This window comes from Notolepis coatsorum (assembly GCF_963971535.1).
Source record: "Notolepis coatsorum genome assembly, chromosome: 2".
Taxonomy (NCBI): domain Eukaryota; kingdom Metazoa; phylum Chordata; class Actinopteri; order Aulopiformes; family Paralepididae; genus Notolepis; species Notolepis coatsorum.
The window spans coordinates 110365399-110392027 of NC_140166.1; the positions used below are offsets into that span (position 1 = coordinate 110365399).

At 44.0% G+C, this 26629-nt stretch overlaps 1 protein-coding gene across 1 annotated transcript in view; it reads right to left on the reverse strand.

Annotated features, from left to right (window-relative positions):
- The window catches only part of adamtsl3 (ADAMTS-like 3), a gene marked incomplete at its 5' end in the record, with an annotated part of 671346 nt that overhangs the window by 195296 nt on the left and 449421 nt on the right, over positions 1-26629 (reverse strand). Inside the window, 5 exons of the mRNA XM_084308274.1 lie at positions 941-1088; positions 3243-3456; positions 8154-8204; positions 15280-15418; positions 17985-18096. Coding sequence (XP_084164400.1) covers positions 941-1088; positions 3243-3456; positions 8154-8204; positions 15280-15418; positions 17985-18096 — 664 coding nt within the window. The remainder of the gene's footprint in view (positions 1-940; positions 1089-3242; positions 3457-8153; positions 8205-15279; positions 15419-17984; positions 18097-26629) is intronic.

The following is a 26629-nucleotide window of genomic DNA, read 5'->3' on the forward strand; positions in this document are numbered from 1 at the left end:
TAAATTTGAGTGAACTTTGTACTTTTACACCCCTACATTTATCTCAACCCATCAGTTACTAGTTACTTTGGAAAAAACAGATTTTTCATAGAACACATGGGATAATGTGATGTACTTTCAAATTGTATTCAAGTTCAAGTTTCTTTAATAGTTGTCATACAGAAGTACAGAATACTTGTATACAAAATGCTTCTTTCTGTTACGCTCCAGAGACTGTGCTAGACAAAACGATAAGTATGAAATAAAATAGTATAGCATGTAAAAAATAGAAGTAAAAAAATAGAAGTCACGTACGTAGACACAGTGTTCAGTATGTATTCAATGCAGAATAGAAGTAATTGAGTTACCATACAATGTACTATGCAATATACTCATATACAATATACTATATACAGTAGTGCAAAGCAGAAATGGGATGAGGTACAATTTAGGTACAATTTACAGTAAGGTGTACTGAGGTATGGGTTGTAGTGCAAATTCTTTACCAATAAATATAAAGTGTGTTTAGGTGTTCTAAAGTGTGTAGAGTGGGTGCTGCAGTGTGTTGTTTGTTTAAAGTGAGTGTGTGCGTGTGGATGTGTGTTGTGAGTGCATTTGATGGTTGTTGCATAGTGTTATTGTTCGTTGAGCAACCTGATGGCCTGGGGATAGAAGCTTGAAGGCAATGTGGCAGTATTGAACACATAGTGCCTATGCCAGTTTCCATTAGTTACAGACACACACACACACACACACACACACACACACACACACACACACAGCACACACACACACACACACACACACACACACACACACACACACACACACACACACACACACACACACACACACACACACACACACACACACACACACAGCACGCACGCACGCACGCACACACACACACACACACACACACACACACAGCACAGTCTGAGAAACCATGTGTGTCTCTTACCTCTGGGCTTGTGACAGGCGACAGGGACCAGACAGTCTTCTTTGATGTGCGGTTTGAGTGGTGCACTGCAACCCCCGATATGCTGCCCCCGGTGGTCGATGCACAGGACTACTCGGTAACGCAGCCCACGGCCACACGTTACTGTGCACTGCAACACCAACACACACATCACCTTATGATGCATTACTGTACCTACAGTAAACATTACTGTACACACATCACCTGATGCATTACCTACAGTAAACATTACTGTACACACATCACCTGATGCATTACCTACAGTAAACATTACCTTATACATTACCTACAGTAAACATTACATTATGCATTACCTACAGTAAACATTACCTTATACATTACCTACAGTAAACATTACATTATGCATTACCTACAGTAAACATTACTGTACACACATCACCTGATGCATTACCTACAGTAAACATTACCTTATACATTACCTACAGTAAACATTACATTATGCATTACCTACAGTAAACATTACATTACCTACAGTAAACATTACATTATGCATTACCTACAGTAAACATTACATTATGCATTACCTACAGTAAACATCAACTTGTGCATTACCTACAGTAAACATTACATTATGCATTACCTACAGTAAACATTACATTATGCATTACCTACAGTAAACATTACATTATGCATTACCTACAGTAAACATTACATTATGCATTACCTACAGTAAACATCACCTTATGCATTACCTACAGTAAACATTACATTATGCATTACCTACAGTAAACATTACATTATGCATTACCTACAGTAAACATTACATTACGCATGACCTACAGTAAACATTACCTTACACCTACTGTACACACATCACCTTATGCATTACCTACAGTAAACATACTGTACACCAACACACACATCACCTTATGCATCACCTACAGTAAACATGACCTTACACCTACACACATCACCTTACACCTACACACATCACCTTATGCATTACCTACAGTAAACATGACCTTACACCTACTGTACACACATCACCTTATGCATCACCTACAGTAAACATGACCTTACACCAACACACATTACATTAACCTACACACATTACCTTATGCATTACCTACAGTAAACATGACCTTACACCTACACACATTACATTACACCTACACACATTACCTTATGCATTACCTACAGTAAACATTGCCTTACACCTACACACATCACCTTACACCTACACACATTACCTTATACATTACCTACTGTAAACATGACCTTAACCTACACACATTACCTTATACATTACCTACTGTAAACATTACCTTAACCTACACACAATACCTTAGACCTACACACATTACATTACACTTACACACATCACCTTACACCTACACACATTACCTTATACATTACCTACTGTAAACATGACCTTAACCTACACACATTACCTTATACATTACCTACTGTAAACATTACCTTAACCTACACACATTACCTTACACCTACACACATTACCTTATACATTACCTACTGTAAACATTACCTTAACCTACACACATTACCTTAGACCTACACACATTACATTACACTTACACACATCACCTTACACCTACACACATTACCTTATACATTACCTACTGTAAACATGACCTTAACCTACACACATTACCTTATACATTGCCTACTGTAAACATGACCTTAACCTACACACATTACCTTATACATTACCTACTGTAAACATTACCTTAACCTACACACATTACCTTATACATTACCTACTGTAAACATTACCTTACACCTACACACATTACATTAGACCTACACACATTACCTTACACCTACACACAATACCTTACACTTACACACATTACCTTATACATTACCTACTGTAAACATGACCTTAAACCTACACACATTACATTATACATTACCTACTGTAAACATTACCTTACACCTACACACATTGCCTTAGACCTACAAACATTAACTTATACATTACCTACTGTAAACATTACCCTACACATGACCTTACCCGTATACACATGACCTTAGACCTACACACATTACCTTATACATTACCTTACACTGACACACATGACCTTACACCTACATATTACCTTACACCTATACACATTACCTTACACCTATACACATTACCTTACACCTAAACATATTACCTTATACATTACCTTACACTGACACACATTACCTTGCATTATCTCTTCCAGACTGTCAACCACCACCACGGACCTCCAAGACCCTGACTGTTGTTTAGTCTTAAGGAAAGAACGGTATCTAAACACCATGGTTTCTTTCTGACCTGAGACCATTCCATGGCCACCCACTGAGGACAGGGGACGGCGTTGCAGGGCTGTCGGGTAACGGGTGGAGGGGAGTGTGTGCACTTCCACTCGTCCACCTCTGAGAACTGGCCCTGCGTGTCCACCTCCTCCACACACACCACGCTGCGCTCCTGCCGGCCCCCGGCCTCCCCGCAGGACACAGAGCACTCTGTCCACGGACCCTGCTCCCAGCTAGAGACACGGACGGGGTAGACTTAGTAATATAATGATTTATACATTCATGTGACATAACTGTAGACATTGTGATGATAGCCCAGGTTGTCCTGAAGAAAAAACAGGGCAGAGTTCAGCAAGGTGACAGCTGGGGGGAGGAAGCTCCTCAGCCTGTTGGTCCTGGATCTGAGACTCCTGTAGTGGCAAACCGGTGATGTGTTGGGTGGTTCTTCCCACCACCCTCTGCAGTGCTTTCCCGTCTGAGACAGAGCAGTTGAGATACATACATTTACATTTAGTCATTTAGCTGAACGCTTTTATCCAAAGCGACTTACAAGTTCTGTACGACAAGTCATCAGGAAGGGCACAAATCTATCAGCTGGGGCGGCTGATTGGCGCAGTGGGCAAGGCACGCGCCACTAACGCAGGAGACGCTGGGTTCGAGCCCAGCTCTCTGCGTTGCTACCGGCTTGGCCGGCCGTCATACTAACACAATTGGCAGTGTTAGAGGGTGGGAAAGCCGGTGGGTGGGGATTGGACGTTGTGGACAGTGACTCCTACAGGTCGGTTTGGTGACGCCGGTGCGGCGGAAGCAGGAAGTAGCGGGGGCAGCGTGAGCCTCCCACGCGTTACTCCTCGCCACTGGGAGTTCGAGCTGCTGCGGTGAAAAGATGCGACAGGCTGCCTCCTCGTGTACCGGAGGGGACACGTGATGCAAGGCTTCTGTCCTCACTACAACTGACCAGTGGGAGGCATAGTCTAGCAACGTTCAAGACAGGTGAGGGAAGAATTGGATAATACGAAATTGGGATGGGAGAAAAATAGAAAATGGGGAGAAAAAGTGGATCAAAAATAAAAATAAAAAAAATCTATCAGCTGAGTAACAATGTTCATCAAAGTGTTGAGTGCTACAGTGTAGGCTAGTATATTAGGACAAGTGGACAATAAGGTTCGTTTTTTTTATTTTTATTTTTATTTCAGATAATGGTTGAAGAAGTGTGTCTTTAGTCGACGGCGAAAGATTGGACGGGTTTCGGCTGTCCTAACTGTGGTGGGCAGTTTGTTCCACCATTGTGGGGCAAGGACTGGTAATAGGCGGCTTCTCTTTGATTACCCTCCCGGAGCTCGGATAGGAGTGGGTCTGAGGCGGGCAGAAGATGCAGAGCGTAGGGGTCTTGAGGGTGTGTAGTTAGAGACCATTGACCGGAGGTAGGCGGGAGCGGTTCCCTTTGCCGCACGGTACGCCAGGTCGAGGGCCTTGAAGCGGATTCGTGCGGCAATGGGGAGCCAGTGCAGGTCCCTAAGAAGTGGGGTGACATGGGCCGACTTCGGTAGGTTTGAGATCAGGCGGGCCGCTGCGTTCTGAGTGATACCAGCCTGTGATGCAGTTATGGTGTATACTTTCTATGGTGCAACGGTCTGAGGAGACATATGGGGCTTTCCTCAGTCTCCTCAGGAAGAAGAGACGCTGCTGAGCTTTCGAGGGGTTGAGGGCCCAAGAGAGGTCCTCGGAGATGTGGACACCCAGGGATTAGTGACACGCTCAAACTCATGCCTGCTTTGGACATCAATCAACTTACTCTATGCACTGATTCATCTACTTCAAATTTGATCCAAAATGACTTTATGACACAGTTTGACACAGCCAAGCATTTCTAATGGACGTGGTATGTTCCTCATGAGTGTGGGACAGTCCCCAGAATGTGTCAGTACCAATCTCACCCGACCAGCGGGCCGTGCCAGGAGCTGAGGTCAGAGTCTGAATGGAACAGAGCTGTACAGAACAGGCACGCTACTACTGCAGTACAAGTACTCTCCTACAATACTATTACTACAGTAAAGGTACTCTGCTACAATACTACAGTAAAGGTACTCTGCTACAATACTACAGTAAAGCTACTCTGCTACAATACTATTACTACAGTAAAGGTACTCTGCTACAATACTACAGTAAAGGTACTCTGCTACAATACTACAGTAAAGGTACTCTGCTACAATACTACAGTAAAGGTACTCTGCTACAATACTACAGTAAAGCTACTCTGCTACAATACTACAGTAAAGGTACGCTGCTACAATACTATAGTAAAGGTACTCTGCTACAATACTGCAGTAAAGTTACTCTGCTACAATACTACAGTAAAGGTACGCTGCTACAATACTATAGTAAAGGTACTCTGCTACAATACTACAGTAAAGGTACGCTGCTACAATACTATAGTAAAGGTACTCTGCTACAATACTATAGTAAAGGTACTCTGCTACAATACTGCAGTAAAGGTACTCTGCTACAATACTATAGTAAAGGTACTCTGCTACAATACTGCAGTAAAGTTACTCTGCTACAATACTACAGTAAAGGTACGCTGCTACAATACTATAGTAAAGGTACTCTGCTACAATACTATAGTAAAGGTACTCTGCTACAATACTACAGTAAAGGTACGCTGCTACAATACTATAGTAAAGTTACTCTGCTACAATACTACAGTAAAGGTACTCTGCTACAATACTGCAGTAAATGTACTCTGCTACAATACTGCAGTAAAGGTACTCTGCTACAATACTGCAGTAAAGGTACTCTGCTACAATACTGCAGTAAAGGTACTCTGCTACAATACTGCAGTAAAGGTACTCTGCTACAATACTGCAGTAAAGGTACTCTGCTACAATACTGCAGTAAAGGTACTCTGCTACAATACTACAGTAAAGGTACTCTGCTACAATACTACAGTAAAGGTACTCTGCTACAATACTATTACTACAGTAAAGGTACTCTGCTACAATACTACAGTAAAGGTACTCTGCTACAATACTACAGTAAAGCTACTCTGCTACAATACTACAGAAAAGGTACGCTGCTACAATACTATAGTAAAGGTACTCTGCTACAATACTGCAGTAAAGTTACTCTGCTACAATACTACAGTAAAGGTACTCTGCTACAATACTACAGTAAATGTACTCTGCTACAATACTATAGTAAAGGTACTCTGCTACAATACTGCAGTAAAGGTACTCTGCTACAATACTACAGTAAAGGTACTCTGCTACAATACTGCAGTAAAGGTACTCTGCTACAATACTGCAGTAAAGGTACTCTCCTACAATACTGCAGTAAAGTTACTCTGCTACAATACTACAGTAAAGGTACTCTGCTACAATACTACAGTAAAGCTACTCTGCTACAATACTACAGTAAAGGTACGCTGCTACAATACTATAGTAAAGGTACTCTGCTACAATACTGCAGTAAAGTTACTCTGCTACAATACTACAGTAAAGGTACTCTGCTACAATACTACAGTAAAGGTACTCTGCTACAATACTATAGTAAAGGTACTCTGCTACAATACTGCAGTAAAGGTACTCTGCTACAATACTACAGTAAAGCTACTCTGCTACAATACTACAGTAAAGGTACGCTGCTACAATACTATAGTAAAGGTACTCTGCTACAATACTGCAGTAAAGTTACTCTGCTACAATACTACAGTAAAGGTACTCTGCTACAATACTACAGTAAAGGTACTCTGCTACAATACTGCAGTAAAGGTACTCTGCTACAATACTGCAGTAAAGGTACTCTGCTACAATACTGCAGTAAAGGTACTCTGCTACAATACTGCAGTAAAGGTACTCTGCTACAATACTGCAGTAAAGGTACTCTGCTACAATACTACAGTAAAGGTACTCTGCTACAATACTGCAGTAAAGGTACTCTGCTACAATACTGCAGTAAAGGTACTCTCCTACAATACTGTAAAGTTACTCTGCTACAATACTACAGTAAAGGTACTCTGCTACAATACTACAGTAAAGCTACTCTGCTACAATACTACAGTAAAGGTACGCTGCTACAATACTATAGTAAAGGTACTCTGCTACAATACTGCAGTAAAGTTACTCTGCTACAATACTACAGTAAAGGTACTCTGCTACAATACTACAGTAAAGGTACTCTGCTACAATACTATAGTAAAGGTACTCTGCTACAATACTGCAGTAAAGGTACTCTGCTACAATACTACAGTAAAGCTACTCTGCTACAATACTACAGTAAAGGTACGCTGCTACAATACTATAGTAAAGGTACTCTGCTACAATACTGCAGTAAAGTTACTCTGCTACAATACTACAGTAAAGGTACTCTGCTACAATACTACAGTAAAGGTACTCTGCTACAATACTGCAGTAAAGGTACTCTGCTACAATACTGCAGTAAAGGTACTCTGCTACAATACTGCAGTAAAGGTACTCTGCTACAATACTGCAGTAAAGGTACTCTGCTACAATACTGCAGTAAAGGTACTCTGCTACAATACTACAGTAAAGGTACTCTGCTACAATACTGCAGTAAAGGTACTCTGCTACAATACTGCAGTAAAGGTACTCTGCTACAATACTGCAGTAAAGGTACTCTGCTACAATACTGCAGTAAAGGTACTCTGCTACAATACTGCAGTAAAGGTACTCTGCTACAATACTGCAGTAAAGGTACTCTGCTACAATACTGCAGTAAAGGTACTCTGCCAAAATGGACACAAGAGTGACACTCTGTTCTATGGAAATGGGAATGAAACTCTGTCCTCTGAACACAGGAGTGACACTCTGTCCCAGACATTCCAGGCTAAAATCCCAATTAGGTATCTGACATCAAGGCATCCATCTCCTTACTGGAATGCCTTTATTGAGCGTTTTACTGAAATACTCACCGAGGCAGCGGTTGGAAGTGGTCGTATGGCATCACCTCTTTGAATCCATCGCTGTGGGAACAAAATGTCACATGTCACGCCACCATATAACAATTAAATTAAATTAAATTAAATTAAATTAAATTAAATTAAATTAAATTAAATTAAATTAAATTAAATTAAATTAAATTAAATTAAATTAAATTAAATCATTATTTAATCTAAAACAATATCATTGAGAGCAAGCTCTCATTTACAATGATGTTGAGAATTTTGCAGTTATCAAACACAAAATAAAGATAATGAAAATAAAAGGCTTTGATAAATTAGAATATGCATAATATATATATATATATATATATATATATATATATATATATATATATATATATATATATATATATATATATATATATATATATATATATATATATATATATATATATATATATATATATATAATAAAACACAGATGCAAAAAAGAAGACCAGAAAAACAGAAAAAGAAGATCATAATTAAAAACAGCCATAGACTGAACTAGAGAGATTTGTAATCAAGGTTTTTAAACTGTCCATGAGTTAGTGGGGTATTGATTTTTAGTGTGAGTTGAAGATCATTCCAAGAAGCTGGAGCATTGAAATAAAAGGCTGACTTTCCAAGCTCAGTCTGCACTCTGAATTGAATTGAATTGAATTGAAAAGTTTATTAACAGATTGCAGAATGGGTACAGTACCGTACAGCTCAATACATACAATTGTTAAGAGGATGCAGACCTGAGAAAGACTTTCGTCTTGTTTCCATCAGGTTCCCCCATTTTCAATTCGTCATATGACACACACGACATACAGATAGACAGTACTGCTACATCTATACATTTATGACATACCAGATTTGCAAATACAGTACTGTTTGTGATACAAAAAAAATCCAGAAAAAGAGTGTATATACATTTGACATAGAAACTGTGCATTGGAGGAGGTTGGGTAGGTGGGGTGGGGCTGTACATTGGAGGAGGGGAGGGTTGGGTAGGGGGGGGGACACACTGTACATTGGAATACTGACATACATTTGACATAGAAACTGTACATTGGAGGAGGTTGGGTAGGTGGGGTGGGGTTGGGTGGGGCTGTACATTGGGGGGGGGGGGGGGGGGGGGTTGGGTAGGGGGGGGGCACTGTACATTGGAATACTGACAAAGCCATGCTTGGTCTTTATTGTACAACTGGGTTAGGACATTTGTAGGGGCCAGTTTCGAATTGCAGTCTCCCGTAGGTGTTCTTTGAGAGTGTTTTTGAAGGTGGGTAGTGATTCACATTCCTTTACAGCTTTGGGTAGGGCGTTCCACATTGATGTGGCATAATTGCGAAACGTGTTTAGTCCCTTGTTTGAGCCGAATCTGGGTTTTACATGATTTGTGGAGCTCCCTCTGGTGTTGTGATCGTGGTATTCACTGACCTTTGGGAAGTATTTTGACATGATTGATTGATTGATTGAAAAGTTTATTAACAGATTGCAGAATGGGTACAGTACAGTACAGCTCAATACATACAATTGTTAAGGGGATGCAGACCAGAGAAAGACTTTCGTCTTGTTTACACCAGGGTCCCCCATTTTCAATTCATCATAAACAGAGGCATGTACATGTACATGTACATGGGTACCTTGGTCGTGTAGTGTATCTTGTAGACCAGGCCCATTGCAAGTTGCTGTACTCTGTCGTCTACTCTAAGCCATCCTAGGTTGGCAAAGTGTGCAGGGGTGAGGTGGGTTCTAGGAGTCAGGTCAAGCAGTAGTCTGACTAGTTTGTTTTGAGATGTTTGTAATTTGGTTTTTAGTGCCTTTGAGGTGCTTTGGTACCATGAGGTGCAAGCATAGTCGTAGTACCCTTGAATGAGTGCTCCTGCCAGAGTCTTCAGGGTATTCTTGTTTACCAGAGAGGAGATCCAGTACAAGAATCGAGTTCGTTGGTTGACTTTTTTTATTACATTGGATGCCATTTTGTCACAGGAAAGATTAGCCTCTAGGATGGAACCCAGGTAGGTAATTTCATCTTTCCTTGTGACAATATTGTCACCCACTGTAACTGAGAAGCCGTCGGTCTTGCTGAGTTTGTTATTGGAACCGAAGAGAATGGACTCTGTTTTGCCCATGTGTAATGATAGTTTGTTGTCGGCGAGCCATATGCAGATTTTGCCTAGTTCCGAGCTGAGGGTTTTTTCAACCTGTAACTTGTTCTTGTCAGAGACCAGCAGGGCTGAGTCGTCCGCAAACAGGAACAAGTTGCAGTCACAAGCTGACGACATGACATTTGCATAAATTAGGAACAGTAGTGGTCCTAGTATGCTTCCTTGTGGAACACCACAGTTCACTGTGAGGGGGGGGGATAGGGTACCGTTTACCTCCACCATCTGTTCTCTCCCCTCCAAGTAGGATTGTATCCAGCTCACTGATAAACTATCAAAACCAATTGCTTTTAGCTTGTCAATCAGAATGGTGTGATTGACAGTGTCGAAGGCCTTTTGTAGGTCTAGCATGACCATGCCGCAGTATTTGCCCGCGTCCACCTCTTGCTTGATGTGGTCTGGGGATCTTAAGCGTAAGCCAGTCATTTCAGCAGGTCAGATAGGGTCCATAGTTCCAATCTAGCAACACTGTGATATAAAGTGGTAATTTCCTGGCAATGGCTTTAAAGATAAACAGATACCAATGTTTATTTTGCCTCTCTGCCAGATAAGACTAACCCACTTCATCATACAGGATGCAGTGGTGAATACCATATCTATCACCAGTAATAAATAGAGCAGCATGATAGACTGTACATACTGTATATATAGGTATACTGAACATTTTTGTTGTTTACACTTGTTTACATACTTGACTTTCTTGACTTTCTATTTTATACTTATATTATACTTATTTTATACTATCTTGTTATTATCTACATGTAGCAAAACAGAAAGAAGTATTTCATGCAAAGTATTCTGTATTTCTGTATGACTGACAACTAATAAAGAAACTTGAAACTCGACCATGTCTAGAGATATAAATATTTAATTCCAAATGACTGGCAACATTTTCTATATGGTACTTAAATGTACATTTCTCATCAAGCCAGATGTCAAGATATTTGTATTATGTAACTATTTCGATGTCAGATCCATTCACAGTTGATCAAATCATTGTAAACAATATCTCTAGCCCTAGAGCCACAGGCTTGCACAGCAGAGTCAACAGTAACCCCAACAACTGCGGGACGCCTGACAGAGCTAGAGACACGATCACTGCCATCAGCAGCAGCCCCCACACCATCAGCAGCCGCCCCCACACCATCAGCAGCCGCCCCCACACCATCAGCAGCCGCCCCCCACACCATCAGCAGCCGCCCCCACACCAGTGGAAACAGCGACGGCACCATCAGCTGCTGCAGCAGGGATGGTGGAACTGCAGACTCAACCAAGGGCTCAAACAGCACTCCTAGTAGCAGGCCCAACCAGAGCAACAGCACTCCCAGTAGCAGGCCCAACCAGAGCAACAGCACTCCCAGTAGCAGGCCCAACCAGAGCAACAGTACTCCCAGTAGCAGGCCCAACCAGAGCAACAGTACTCCCAGTAGCAGGCCCAACCAGAGCAACAGTACTCCCAGTAGCATGCCCAACCAGAGCAACAGTACTCCCAGTAGCAGGCCCAACCAGAGCAACAGCACTCCCAGTAGCAGGCCCAACCAGAGCAACAGTACTCCCAGTAGCAGGCCCAACCAGAGCAACAGTACTCCCAGTAGCAGGCCCAACCAGAGCAACAGTACTCCCAGTAGCAGGCCCAACCAGAGCAACAGTACTCCCAGTAGCAGGCCCAACCAGAGCAACAGTACTCCCAGTAGCAGGCCCAACCAGAGCAACAGCACTCCCAGTAGCAGGCCCAACCAGAGCAACAGTACTCCCAGTAGCAGGCCCAACCAGAGCAACAGCACTCCCAGTAGCAGGCCCAACCAGAGCAACAGTACTCCCAGTAGCAGGCCCAACCAGAGCAACAGCACTCCCAGTAGCAGGCCCAACCAGAGCAACAGTACTCCCAGTAGCAGGCCCAACCAGAGCAGCAGTACTCCCAGTAGCAGGCCCAACCAGAGCAACAGCACTCCCAGTAGCAGGCCCAACCAGAGCAACAGCACTCCCAGTAGCAGGCCCAACCAGAGCAACAGTACTCCCAGTAGCAGGCCCAACCAGAGCAACAGTACTCCCAGTAGCAGGCCCAACCAGAGCAACAGCACTCCCAGTAGCATGCCCAACCAGAGCAACAGTACTCCCAGTAGCAGGCCCAACCAGAGCAACAGTACTCCCAGTAGTAGGCCCAACCAGAGCAACAGTACTCCCAGTAGCAGGCCCAACCAGAGCAACAGTACTCCCAGTAGCAGGCCCAACCAGAGCAACAGCACTCCCAGTAGCAGGCCCAACCAGAGCAACAGTACTGGTAGCAGGCCCAACCAGAGCAACAGCACTCCCAGGGACAGCAGTACCAACAACTCCCTCTGCGGCACACGGGACAGGGCCTGTTGGATCCCAGACTGAAGCGGGGACATGACAGGACCCCCAGCAGCAACAGCAGCTCCCTCCACAGCACATAGAACAGAACCAGGACTCCCAGCTCCACATGCTGAGAATCAAGTCCAAGAACTCCAGTCACTCTGGTCTCCCCGGGGAGAGAGAGGAGAGGAGCCATGACAGACAGGTGGTGATTCCTGTGTCTCCAGGGGGAGCCGGGAAAGGAGGAGAGCCTTGACAGTTAGGTAACAGCAGAAACTCCTCCACACTCAGGATGTTACATCTGTTGCTCACTTCCATGGGCGGATGATTACTGGGAGGACAAGGGAGACCTCCTCTGCAAGTCCCACGACTCCTGGTTATTCTCTGCGGCTCTCCTGGGCCTCTCCGCATCTCACACACCCAGTGTCTTTGATTCCAAGGGGGGCCTCCACTGCAAGGGAGAGTGGCTTCCAAATACTCATGACATGCTTCAGTACTTCCACCACAGAGTTTAAAGACCATCTCCTCCAGAGCACTGATCTTGATGACCAGGTCCATTGTTGTTCCTCCAGATATAGACAGCTCTGACATCCCGACGACAGGGAAGAGATCCATCGCATTGTGAGATACTACAGCAGTAAGCCGCACTAGCTAAAAAAATAACATAATAGCTGCAGTCGGTCAAACAAACATCTGTGTTCCAAAAATCAGCGTAGCAGTCCAGGCAGTGTCAAAAACCGGAAATATATCATGCAGATAATCTGATGTTCGAAATCCAAGTCACGTATAATAATGAAGGGAACCAGAAGCTGTAACCAGAGAGTTCCTCCCATAACCATTTCTTCAACTTTCCCAGAGTTGGAGCTACTACTGTTGAAAATAGTTGAGGAAATAATGTGTATAGTTCAGTAGAGGTCTGCTCTCCTCTCTGTCTACAGTTCAGTAGAGGTCTGCTCTGTCTACAGTTCAGTAGAGGTCTGCTCTCCTCTCTGTCTACAGTTCAGTAGAGGTCTGCTCTCCTCTCTGTCTACAGTTCAGTAGAGGTCTGCTCTCCTCTCAAGACACAGAACTGAACGTTGGTGAGTTACATGTCAGATTATCATTGTCCTCCTCAGAACAGAACGATAGGATTAAGGTTGAAAAATGCCCCAGCTTCTTAGAATGATCTTAAAAATCAATACCCCACTAACCTATGGACAGTTTAAAAACATAATTACAAATCTCCCTGTTTCAGTCTGTGACTTTTAATCTTGATCTTTTTATTATTATTATTTATTCAATGATCGACTGATTTGCTTTTCCTTATCTTTATTTTGTGTTTTTAATATGCCTGTGAATCTCGACGGCATTGTAAATTAGGGAAACCTCAACTGCCTCTTCAAGAATAAATAAAGACTTGAATGAATTTAATGAATATAAGCAGCCCTCTCATACCGGCAGGCTATGGGCTGGTGCATATTACCCTCTCATACCTGCAGGCTCTGGGCTGGTGCATATTACCCTCTCATACCTGCAGGCTCTGGGCTGGTGCATATTACCCTCTCAGACCTGCAGGCTCTGGGCTGGTGCATATTACCCTCTCAGACCTGCAGGCTCTGGGCTGGTGCATATTACCCTCTCATACCTGCAGGCTATGGGCTGGTGCATATTACCCTCTCATACCTGCAGGCTCTGGGCTGGTGCATATTACCCTCTCATACCTGCAGGCTCTGGGCTGGTGCATATTACCCTCTCAGACCTGCAGGCTCTGGGCTGGTGCATATTACCCTCTCAGACCTGCAGGCTCTGGGCTGGTGTATACAGTATTAACAAGCCTCCCAGATCTGCAGGCTTTGGGGCTGGTACTTACATATATTAACAAGTTCCAACCATCTCAGACCCAGCAGTTTACTGGTCCAACATTTGCTCTCTTGCTCGTATTGATCAAACCCCCACATCAATCAATTCCCGGAGAACAGGAGCAATGGAATGAGATGAGAGGTAACGCTTTAGTTGAACTCGGCTTAATAAACATAGTCAGAATGTCTGGACCAGAGCTTCATGACAGCTGCAAGACACATTCATACATATTGATTAATTTCTAATCTGACCAGCTAGCCTCTCCCAGAGTTGTAAGCTAGGCTAGCGGTCCGTATCCGCTTCCATTCATTTGTGCTAAGCTTGGCTAGCTCACAGCCGGATAGTTTTCTACTGAACACACAGGGAGGACATTTGTATTTATCTTCTTGTCTGACTCTGGAGAAGACGTTAAGCGCATTTCCCATAATGTTGGCCTGTTCCTTTACGATTTGGGTCCATACGATTTTGTCTCAGGGTTCCCATCTGAGAACCTTTGTTGTTGGATATGGATATGATGAAGTCCAGAATGATGTAGGTGAGGTAACAGTGGTGAAGGTGAAAGAATAGTTACTTTTCAATATTCTCTCTCTGGGCTATTGGTCCTATTTTTCTGAGGGGCTCCTGAAACTCCCCCAAGGAGGCCTGGTTGAGAACCACTGCTCTACAGTAACATTGCATACAAAGGGACTTGTAATAGCAATAGCTGTAAATAATAACCCAGTATCAAGGTTACACAACAGGTGCTTCTGCAGTTTCAGACCAGGATGGAGGGTCAAACCTGTCATCCATACCTCTCAGGGCATGGGTCCATGTTGCACTCTTTGAGTTTGGGGATGGGCTTGGTGTTCTCTGGGTAGCTGTTACAGTGGTGCTCGGGGAGGGTCTGGTTGGAACGGATGTCGGTACACTCTGCGGAGTTGAGCTGGTACCCTGGAGAAACACATGAGGAGACTTAGTGCTCTAGTGCAGCCGGTTCCTCCCATAGCTCACTGATCTGCTCTTCCCCTATCAACCCTCTAAATCCTCCCTTCTCTCCACCCTCAAGTCCAACCTCTGCAGTCTTGTGGACAGAGCTCTTCTCCCAGGCTCTGGAACTCCCTTCCCCAAGACATTAGAGACTCAGAGTTAAGACCTAAGGGGGGGGGGGGGGGGGTACTTTCTACAGAGGAATTTGATGCCTGCCAGACCGAGAGCAAAGATTATTTTACTCTTTGCTTCAGTACATTTTGCACTCAAATGATCTAAGCCTCTCCTGGCTGAAGTATACATATGTCAAGCCCTCACGCATTCTGTTTGCCTCAGCTCACAAGTCCCACCCCATTCCTCTTTATCCACCTATCTTCATCTGCAAGCTCATTTCCTGTTGCAGTGTTTGCTCACATCATAGAGATGTACAGTATGGAGTGAGCACTTCTGAAATATCCTGTGCCTCACGGCCTGACTGCATGTGAGTCTGATGATCTTCTCCTACAACGTGTAGGAGATGATTGATTGTTCTCACATGTATACCACCGCTCTGATTTATTCTGTAATGAGGTTACTGATGGAAAAGTTTTGCTTTTATATAGCACTTTTATCCAAATCGCTTTACAGTTTCATTCCTCTCACTCACACATTCACACACCGATGGCAGAGGCAACCATGCAAGGAGCCAACTTGCATACCCCCCGACACTCAACTAACCGCCTCGGCCAGTCCTTCATACCAGCGGCCATCAGGCTCCAGACATCCAACTACTAGGAACCTGAAAGGACAATATACTACATACCTTATGTGAATACTGAATACTGTATACTTCATCAGATCTATAATATATTGAGCATTTAGCATTTTTAGATTATATATTAGATTTGTTTAAGATTATTGCATTATTAGACTATATATTGCATATATTTAGCTTTTAGCATTTAGTTTTTTTCAGACTATATATTAGATTAGATTTAGATTATTGGATTAGATTCTATATTGTAACTATTTATTATAGGGCAAATATAACTGACCCTCATCTCGCACCTTGTTGACCATTATGCACATGTCCAGAGTTACTTATGTTATGTTAATTATATTGATTTGTTATATTGTTTACACTGCTTTTTACTACCTGTACCCCCCTCCCCCATGCTGCTATGATGCCTGAATTTCCCCAAGGGGATCAATAAAGGAATATCTTATCTTATCTTAACCTGCTCATCGGGAGAAATTAGGGGTCAAGTGTCTTGTTCAAGGACAACACGCTGCCCAGGAGGAGCGGGAATCGAACCGAGAACCTTCCGATTACCAGATGACCGCTCTTTTCAGTCTTTTCACGTCCAGACAGAACACCATCACTAAATCTCAAATGAGAAGGAAGCAGTGTTGTCTTCTGGGTCAAAAGAAAACAGTTTTCTGAATTGGCCTCTACTGGTGCAGTAGCTATGGAAACGCTGGCTGTGGTGTGAAGATAAGTGCTCTCTCTACAGCAGCTAACATCAATAACTGACAGCAAATCAAATGCAGTCCGTTCAGAATGATTCTATTGTTGAGTTCTAACAGTGTCATGTCTCTTGTGCTTTAATAGTGTCATGTATGTCTCGTCTGTCTTGGATATGTATACTGTAAATGCAGCTGTTTGCCATATTCATCCCTTAAATTGCCCCTTGTGGGACTAATAACAAATTTGAATTGAATTGAATTGAGTTGAACCTGAATCTACAGCCTTCAGCTTTTCTTTAACCCTTGAGTGGTGTTGTGTTATCACCCAATGTTAACAGGTAAGGTGGACCCACAACACACAATGATTGAGATTTTAAAACAATAAAGCCATAACAATTCATGTAAAAATAGTACTTAACATAATGTTAACTTTATCTCAATTACAAACATTATAGACAGCAAAAAGTATGGATAATATTTATCAATAAACATGCTATTCGTTTTTTGGTGATGTCTGTAAAAATAATTAACCATTATTATCAAGACATGAATGGAATAAATCATGTTTATCTTGAAACATATAAATGAGTAACAAGACAGTGAAGATACACTGGGGGGGGGGGGGGGGGGGGGGGGGGGGGGGTAATACAAGAAAATATTCATTGTATCATTTCTCTTTTGGTACATTGAAACCCCACAGACCTGAACACCACACAACGCTTAACCATGGTGGTTGAATCAGGTGTTGAAGTGTCCTTGAGCAAGACACTTGCATTTTTTTCTCCGCCCATCGGTGTGTGCATGTGTGAGTGAATGTATGAATGAGAGGCATAAGTCGTAAAGCGCTTTGGATAAAAGCTCTATATAATATAATATAATGTAAAAGCTACTGTATATAAAAGCTATATAAAAGCTATATAATATAATATATGTCCACACAGCTCATAGTTTTCATATTGTTCATACTGTACATACTGCACCACTCACCTGCTTTGACTTTTGACACCTGAATGTCCCCAAGGGGATTAATAAAGGATCATCTTATAAACACAGTCTATTCCATTATGAACAGTATGAGTCTCACCTCCTCCACAGGTGACAGAGCAGGGGAAGAAGTCCGTCTCTCTCCACTGGTACCTAATTGGCTGGTAGAACAGGAACTGAACCACAGTGTCTCTGGAACCTGCATACTTCACCTGGAAGGACATGGAGGGCCTCGGTTAATAACCCCCTGTATTCACCCACCAAAAACACTCCCAATTCACAACGGCCAGCACTTAAAGCGGCGCACATGCCATCTTCAGAGATCTGGTGGTAACTCAGCGCATCTATAAAGGTGCGTCATTGCCAGCGTCTCGAGTGATCATGGCAGCAGTAATCGTTGCCAGGCGAAGGTATCGTAATGCCAGGCGTGTTCTTGAAAGAATATTTCGAATGAGATCACTTTTTGATTTAGGCGAGACAGAAATCAACCGGAGACACAGGTTGCCACCCCAAGCAATTCTTGATCTACTCGATGAAATCAAGGATGATATTGAGCCAGCCATCCAGAGATCCCATGCAAATTTATTTATTATTTAAATATTGTATTCAACTGTGCCATGGCACTGCCATGTTGCCATTGACAACATCTGGTTTCTTTGTTAGTGGGAAGACTGGCATTGCATGCTATTCACCAGTGTATTGTACTCTGGTGTGAGCCGGCAGACGAGAGCAAAGTGCTGCCGCGACGTGGAAAACTATGGGTGATTTTGGGCAAGCTCCCTTATAAATTATAAGCGTGCCCTTATTCCGATCTGCTCAATAACATTCACAGGAATAGGTCTCGTCATGGGACACAATTTCCCAATGCATTGTCTTGTGGGATTTTTCCCCTTCCTGATATCTGCCAACAGCGCTGTCAGGTGCAAAGTGCTCCGTGAGCAAACTGCGCTGGAGCAAATCAGGAGCAAACTGCACACATATGGGCGTATCTCATCCGCGCAATGTCCTTAGTGAATAGCGCGCAAAGACGGAGCAGATACCGCGTGCTAAACTCGCACAGTTAAGGGTGCAATTAGCACCACGTAATCCATTCTTTGTGAATTTGCCCCTTTGTAGTCACTGTCTGTTATTAGGTTCTCCGTTTAGTGACTGTAGTCTGCTTGTGTCTGGTGTTTGTCTTGTCGTCCATAGTTGTAGTTCATTGTGTTATTTCTTGTAGTTAATTGTCTGTTTCCCCTCCCATGTCTCTCATTTGTCATTTGTTCCTGTGTATTTCAGTTCCTTGTTGCCTGTTCTCTGTGTCAGTCCATTGTCTCTGCTACTCTGTCAATGTTGCACGTTCCATGTTTCAAGTTCAATGTTTTCAAGTAAGTGTTCCCCATGTTAGTACAGTAGTAAGAGTTTGTGATTGTGTTAACTTTTCCCCCCTCTTCCAGTTGTCACTGAGACTAATTGTTTTGTTAGTTTTTGTTCCATTGTTCTGTTTATTAGTCTTGTTCCATTAAAAAACCCTGGACTTGCTGCCGTCTTGTCATTTGTCTGCTATTGGGTCCTACGTACACCACCACCTTGTGACACTCATGTGGTGATGGTGAAATAAACCCTGCAATTATTGTTGCCTGCTAAACAAGAGATGCCAAGCCTGTCACAATCCCAGCCGGAGTCCCTTCCTGAACAATGTGAACAGTGGCCTTCTGCTGCCACCCAGCGGGCAACCTCAGATCCTGAACTTTCTCATACATATATGCCTAGCCTAGGATGGCTAGCTATGTTTAATGTTGTGCCTCCTCTGTTCATATTGTCTCTGGTACTCCCCTCCCTTGTGTGATGTCTTCCCCCTGTCTGGGTTGTGTATTATGGTTTAAGCCTCTTGTGTCTAGTCTGGTGTTGTCACAGTGTGTTTATGATATTCAGCCAGTCTGTGTTCATGCCTGGCCTTAACCAGATTACTGACTTCCTTGTCGTGCCATTGTTCTGTCTACCCCCTGTATCCTGCCATGTTACTCTGTTCACCATTCGTGAAGCTCCCTGTTATTCCTGCCATCCGCGGAATAACCCTTTATTCTATATTTCCCCATAAGTCTGTTCCCATATATTCTTGCCACGTTTTCTTTCGTGCTGATAATTCGCTTTTGTTTTGTACCCCTGTAACATGTACCTTTGTGTCTACTGCGCAGTAAAGCCCTTTCATTGTACCTACTCCGTCGACTCTGCCTCCTCTCTCTCATTACCATTGTCCAGTATTTGGGTTCTCTCACCTCCCCTCGCCACCCACCGTAACAAAGCCAGACACAAAACACACACTGGATAGAAGAGTTGAACGGTCGTTTAACTGCTAACTGCTCCCAATGAGCCCGTTGGCACCTTGCATGGTTGCCTTCACCGTGAATGTGTGAGTGAATGGGTGAATGTGAGGCATATGTTGTAAAGCGTTTAGTCCATTTACCATTTACCATTTAAACAGCAGCCAATCAGATAAACAGCCTCAGTAAAAGACTGGCATGATTATCACGGTAATGTCATCAGTATCAGACTGGTGTGGTGATGATGGTGTGCACTTTTGACTGTATTGATGAATATTTCTACACAAAGTCTGATTTGTTTACATTGGATCTACAACAAAATATGTGTATCAGGCTCCAACATACTAAAGGCTCTTGTGTTCCAGGAGTCCTTTATCCTGCACTCTGCTAACACACTAAAGCCCTGTTTATACAGGAGCACGATAACACTGAGGATGTATACAGCTGCATTCAGCAAGCATAGTATAACTGACTGAAAACACATTAAACATGTTGCCTGCTTTTGATAGATAACATATCAATAAAAACACACTGCTGTCATCTCAACTTGATTTACTACAACATACTGAGAGCTGAGGAGGAGAAGAGCATGAGGAGGAGAGATAATAGAAAGAGAGGGAGGAGTGTTGAAGTCAGAGGTTCTATGTAGGATTGTTAGTAACTGTCTAACTGCATATATAACTGTTTCCACTAGAGGGCGCTCTAGGCGGAGCCACTCAAGAACACCACCAGGTGGCGAGTATAAATAGAGATGTCTCCTCCTACTCTACCTCTTTCCCCCCAGCATCTCAGTGAGAGGAGAACTCTAGAACTGCTGCTCATACCATGTGAATAAATAAACCACGCCAGTTAAAGGCTAAAGATAGAAACCATGCCTCTTGACCACATTATTGTCGCCCTATAGCCGGATTCTGTCAACAGGTTATGAGCCCAGCACGCTTCCGCTGCGCCGGGGCGAAATAATAAGGGTAGCAAGCTTAGCTAAAGTATAGGCTAGGTTAGCGCCGGGAGCACCGCGTGGCTAGACGCTAGGCCAACAAGAGCTAAAGCTACGCCTACCATCAACGAAGAGGATGGAAACCAAGGGAAGGGGCAAATGGCCCTCATTCAATGGAAAAGCAGAGGACTACGAGCTCTGGGAAGAGCGCATGCCATGCTGCATGCACAGTGCGGGACTGAAGGAGACAATCCTGGCAGCCCCCACGGGAGACCTGACGGCGGAAGAGCAAGCCCTGGATGACCAGCGTAACGCAGACGTGTACTGTGAGTTAGCGCCACTGCTCGACGACACCAGCTTGGGGCTGATATTCCGCGACACTAAAGACAAAGGCCGAGAAAGCCTGGAGGTATTGAGAGAGCATTACATCGGGCGAGGAAGACCCCGAGTCGTGGCCCTCTACATAGCACTAACGGCCCTGAGGAAGGGGCACACCGAGACTGTGACCGAATACGTCAACAGAGCGGAGCAGATCACGACACCATTGAGGAGTGCAGGAGAAGCACCAAGCGATGGGCTAATGATGGCGATGATGATGAGAGGACTACCAGAGCTGTACAAACCGTTCACACTCCTAGTGGTAACACACGGTTCAACGGACATGACGCTGGGACAGTTCAAGGCCAAGTTAAGAAACTTCGAGGCCTCAGAAGATACCCACCCAGCCGCCGCGGAGGCGGGAGAGAGGGTGCTAAAGGCGACGCCAAGGGAGAGGACCAGGACCACGACGGAACTGGCGTGTTGGCGATGCAGAGAGAAAGGCCATCGGAGAAGCGACTGCACAAAGGCTGTCTGGTGTAGCTTCTGCAAATCCACGGGGCACACAGACAGAGCGTGCATGAAGAAACATGACCAGAGCGCGCGATACGCGCATGGACAAGATGACGGCCATGGACGAGACGGCGGCCATGGACGAGACGGCGGCCACGGACAAAATGGCGGCTACGGACAAGATGGTGGCTGTGGACAAGATGGCGGCTACGGACAAGATGACGGCTGTAGACAAGATGATGACAGCGGACACGACGGCAGCGACGGTTGACGTGAGACGGATCGAGATGACGCCCGGAGAATAATGGGACAAGAAGACTACGCTTTTGGGGCGCGGACGGCGTGCATCGCCGGGCCGGCACAGCTGCAGCGGGCCCAGAGGAGGGGACTGATCGTGGACACAGGTGCGTCATCCCATGTCATCGACAGGAGTCGGTTCAAGAACTTTGATGACACTTTCCACCCGGAGAGGCACAGCATGGAGCTGGCGGACGGGAGACGCACCTACGGGTTGGCGCAAGAGAGAGGAGACGCACAGGTATGCCTCACGGACAGTAGGGGGCGCCGGCGTATGGTGACGTTAAAGAACGCTCTCTACGTACCATCGTTCCCACAAGGACTATTCTCTGTAATAGCTGCTACTGCAAGCAGTGCCAAGGTATTCTTCAATAAAGGTAAACATTTTCTTGTAGAACCTGACGGTACACGGTTTGACATAAAGATGTACCAGAGAATATATTATCTGCAAACGGAGTGTAATGACAACGACAAGTGTAATGATAATAATGATATGTGTAGCGTGACGGCCAGTCACGATATTCAGACATGGCACGAGATTATGGGTCATTGTAATTACGAGGATTTACTGAAACTGCAAGCAGTGACAGAAGGCATGCACATTGAAGGTGAAAAGCGTAGACCTGACAAAGATTTTGCTGTATGCAAAACGGGGAAGTTTACTCAACCGAGAAACAGAAATCCCACAGAAAAAGTAAAGGTACCACTTGCATTAGTTAACACGGACCTAGCCGGTCCAGTAAGCAACGAGTCCATAGGAGGCTTTAGATATGTACAGTATTTTACAGATGTGTGCACAGTGTTTGTTTACTTTCTCAAAGCAAAGAGTGACACACTCCAGGCCACGGAGAAATTCCTGGCAGACGTAGCCCCTTATGGTAACGTAGGATGCTTGAGGTCCGACAACGAAACCGAGTTCACGAACAGAGAGTTCCAATCACTGTTGAGAAGGTACAAGATAAGACACGAGACGTCACGTCCATATCCCCCACACCAGAACGGAGTGGCAGAGAGGGAATGGCGCACCCTTTTCGAAATGGCTAGGTGTAAGCTAGTAGATAGCAACTTACCTAAGAGCCTATGGCATTATGCGGTGCAAGAAGCCGCTTACACCAGAAACAGGTGCTTTAATAAGCACTCGGGCACCGCCCCGTATACAGCACTGACAGGAAAGAAGTGTAATCTAGCCAGAATGCACCGATTTGGATCAGTGTGTTATGCGTACCTGCAGGACAGGGGAAAGCCCGAGTCCAGATGTGTAAAATGACTTTTTGTAGGGCACGACCAGGGAAGCCCCGCTTTCCTAGTTTATCATCCCGGTAAAGGGAGAGTGCAGAAACACATGCTAGTCAAGTTTATCACAAAGGCAACATGTGAGAGCGAGACACAGACAGAGGAGCCAGAGCTGGACTCCAGAGTAAGGTGTGTAGAAACAGAGACACATCAGCCCAGTGTACTTAGTACGGTCGTGCAGGCAGACAGTCAGCCACCCCCAGAGGGCGATGACGAGGAGCACCCGAGGGTGACGTCAAGTGCCCCAAGCCGTGGGAGGTATCCCTCAAGGGAACACAAACCCCCAAAGTATCTGACAGACTATGCCCGAAAATGGAGTGACGAGGAGGACAGTACACCTACCCCCGTTGATTACTGCTACAGGGTAGTCAATGGGGTACCCCCGACCTTTAAAGAGGTCACATTGTCCCCCGAATCAAGTAAATGGGAGAGAGCAAGGGATGAGGAGATGAGGTCCCTAGAGGACAACCACATCTTTGCTCCAGCCAAGTTACCAGAGGACAGACAGACAGTGGGAGGGAAATGGGTGTATTCAACCAAGTTACCAGAGGGCAGTCAGTGGGAGGAAAATGGGTGTATTCAATCCAGGAGGGTATTGAAGGCCACGACATATACAAATGTATGGTTCGTAGCTAACTGCTTAAATGCTGAAGGAGGGTACTCCATGTTTAAATACTGAAGGAGGGTGACTAATTGCTTAAATGCTGAAGGAGGGTATTCCATGTTTAAATACTGAAGGAGGGTGGCTACACAGCTTAAATGCAGGAGGATGATACTCTAAATGCAGGAGGATGATACTCTAGGTTTAAATACGGGAGGAGTAGAATCCAGGTTTAGATACCTGATTAGAGTCCATGTCTAAATACTGAAATGGATCCTATGTTTAATCCCATGTTTAAGTACAGATGTGTCCATGTATAAATACTGAAATGGATCTGTTGAGAGTCACAGCCATCGTGACCCCGCAATTGCCATCTCGTCCCCCCGTACAGACGCTATTAAGACAGTGGAAAGTGACCGACCAGGATGACAGAGGCGGTGTTGAAGTGCCACAAACAACTAGTGACACTTTTTATTATGACATCCTGTTCTCCCTGTCACTTGTAAGATATAAAGGATTAAGCATACAGATACAGCACTCAAAACTCAAACCTCTCATGCCTCTCTACCACTCTCTACCACTCCTCTATTGTTCTTGACCGGGCCAGATTTCACACCTCCACTTCCTCCCACAGGCTGGGCAGATTTTCATCTTAAATTTTTATTCGTCCCAAATGTCCCAGCCCCATCAGATTTCTTAGCTTTTTTCACTGTTTACTTATCATGCATTGCAACACTAATATATGGTCAGTACCCCAAGTCAGACTGCCCATATAAAAATTATTTTGGGGGTCTGAGGGCAGTAGCCCCCGACCCCCTCCCTGGGGAAGCACTTAAGTTAACTACCCTCCCTTTGTTCCCCCAGCCAACACCCCCGGAAAATTAACACCTGAGTAGACTTAAGTGGCACACAAGCAGCAACAAGCAGCAGACAAGCAGCAGAATTGGTTTGATTTTTGAGCGCTGCGTCTGTATGTTTATTATATATATCTGTTTTAAATCTAAGCATATGTTAAGAAATGACTTAAGCGTCAGTAATTATGAAGAATGTCTTTGTATTCTTCCTCCTACTTGTGTAAAACTGTAAGAACTATAACTATAGACTCTAAAAACAGTAACTTGTGTAAGACTACAATATATTGTGTAGTCCTGGAGAATGGAAAGAGAAGAGACCTCTTCTCTTACTGTTCTGTGAAGCCAGGAATGTGACCTTGACAGAGAATCGCTGCCTGCAGAGTTAACCCTTTGCAGTCCTGAGGCAGAGGGAGAACACATGTATGATGTGTAAAAACATATCAACCAATGCTTAAATATATGTATATGGTATATGTCTGTATTGTACATGTATATATATATATCTGTATATAGGCGTACAGGCTACTCCAATTGAAAGGCCGGGACCCGTACAGAGGCAGATGGAATCCTAGGGACTTTCCCCAGCCATAAGAAATCTATTACTTTCTCAAGTTACAGTAACGGCTGGAAAAGGGAGGAGTGGTCATTTTTATGTGTTATGTGTTGATTGGCTGGTAGAATGACATCACTATGACATCACTGTATTTAGACCAATAGTAAGAGGTCTTAATATGATGCAGAACCTGTATATAAAGGCCAGCTCGCTTGATCCCAGTCAGATTTTAGACTTTTCCACTTTGAAGAGTTTTTATAGAGCCAGGCAATGTCGAGCGGTGTATGGGGCATGGCCTGGCAATTTTTCAGAGTGGAGTCCCTATGACAAGACTCTGTTTTTTTAGATGCTCTAAATCTTTTAAATGATAGCGACAAAGAGAGTTTTTTTTGCTATGCTATGCTAAGAGAGAGATGTTTTGTTTTATACTTATTTTTACTGGATTGGACATTTCCCATGCAGTCTCTTTGTAACTTACTTTTTCTAATTAAAACAACTTTGTTTAAATACTTATTGAATTCGTGGACTGCTTTCCTTCGTGCCCTTCTATCGCAATGTGTCACGACCTTGGCCTCGCCCTGCTCTCATCTGAGGTAAAACGGTATAGCTATATTCTGGAAGCCATGCAGATTGAATCAATTGCTGGTTACTGCTTTTCAGCTAAAGTTATATAAAGGATATAATATATATGTATATATGGCACTGTTTGTTGTTTGCGGGCGCCGGTATCTCTGTGTTCGGCGGGCTCCATTGGATTTGTGGGAAACTGAGAGTCTAGCCACTGCAGGGCCGGACGATCGGGCCACGGATTGATGGACCTGTCAAATTGATAAGAGGTACTGGGGCTTGCAAATGATTATTAAGTGTTATTGCGCTAATATTACACTATTGGCAGTAGTAATACTTATTAAAATAGTAATATCATCAGGCTTTCAAATGATTAGCATTACAGGCCTTTCCTAAAAAATGTTGATAATGGTGGTGACGGTGATGGTGATAATATAATTACTAAAAAGAGTAGTAATATCATCAGGCTTTCAAATGATTAGCATTACAGGCCTTTCCTAAAAAAGTAT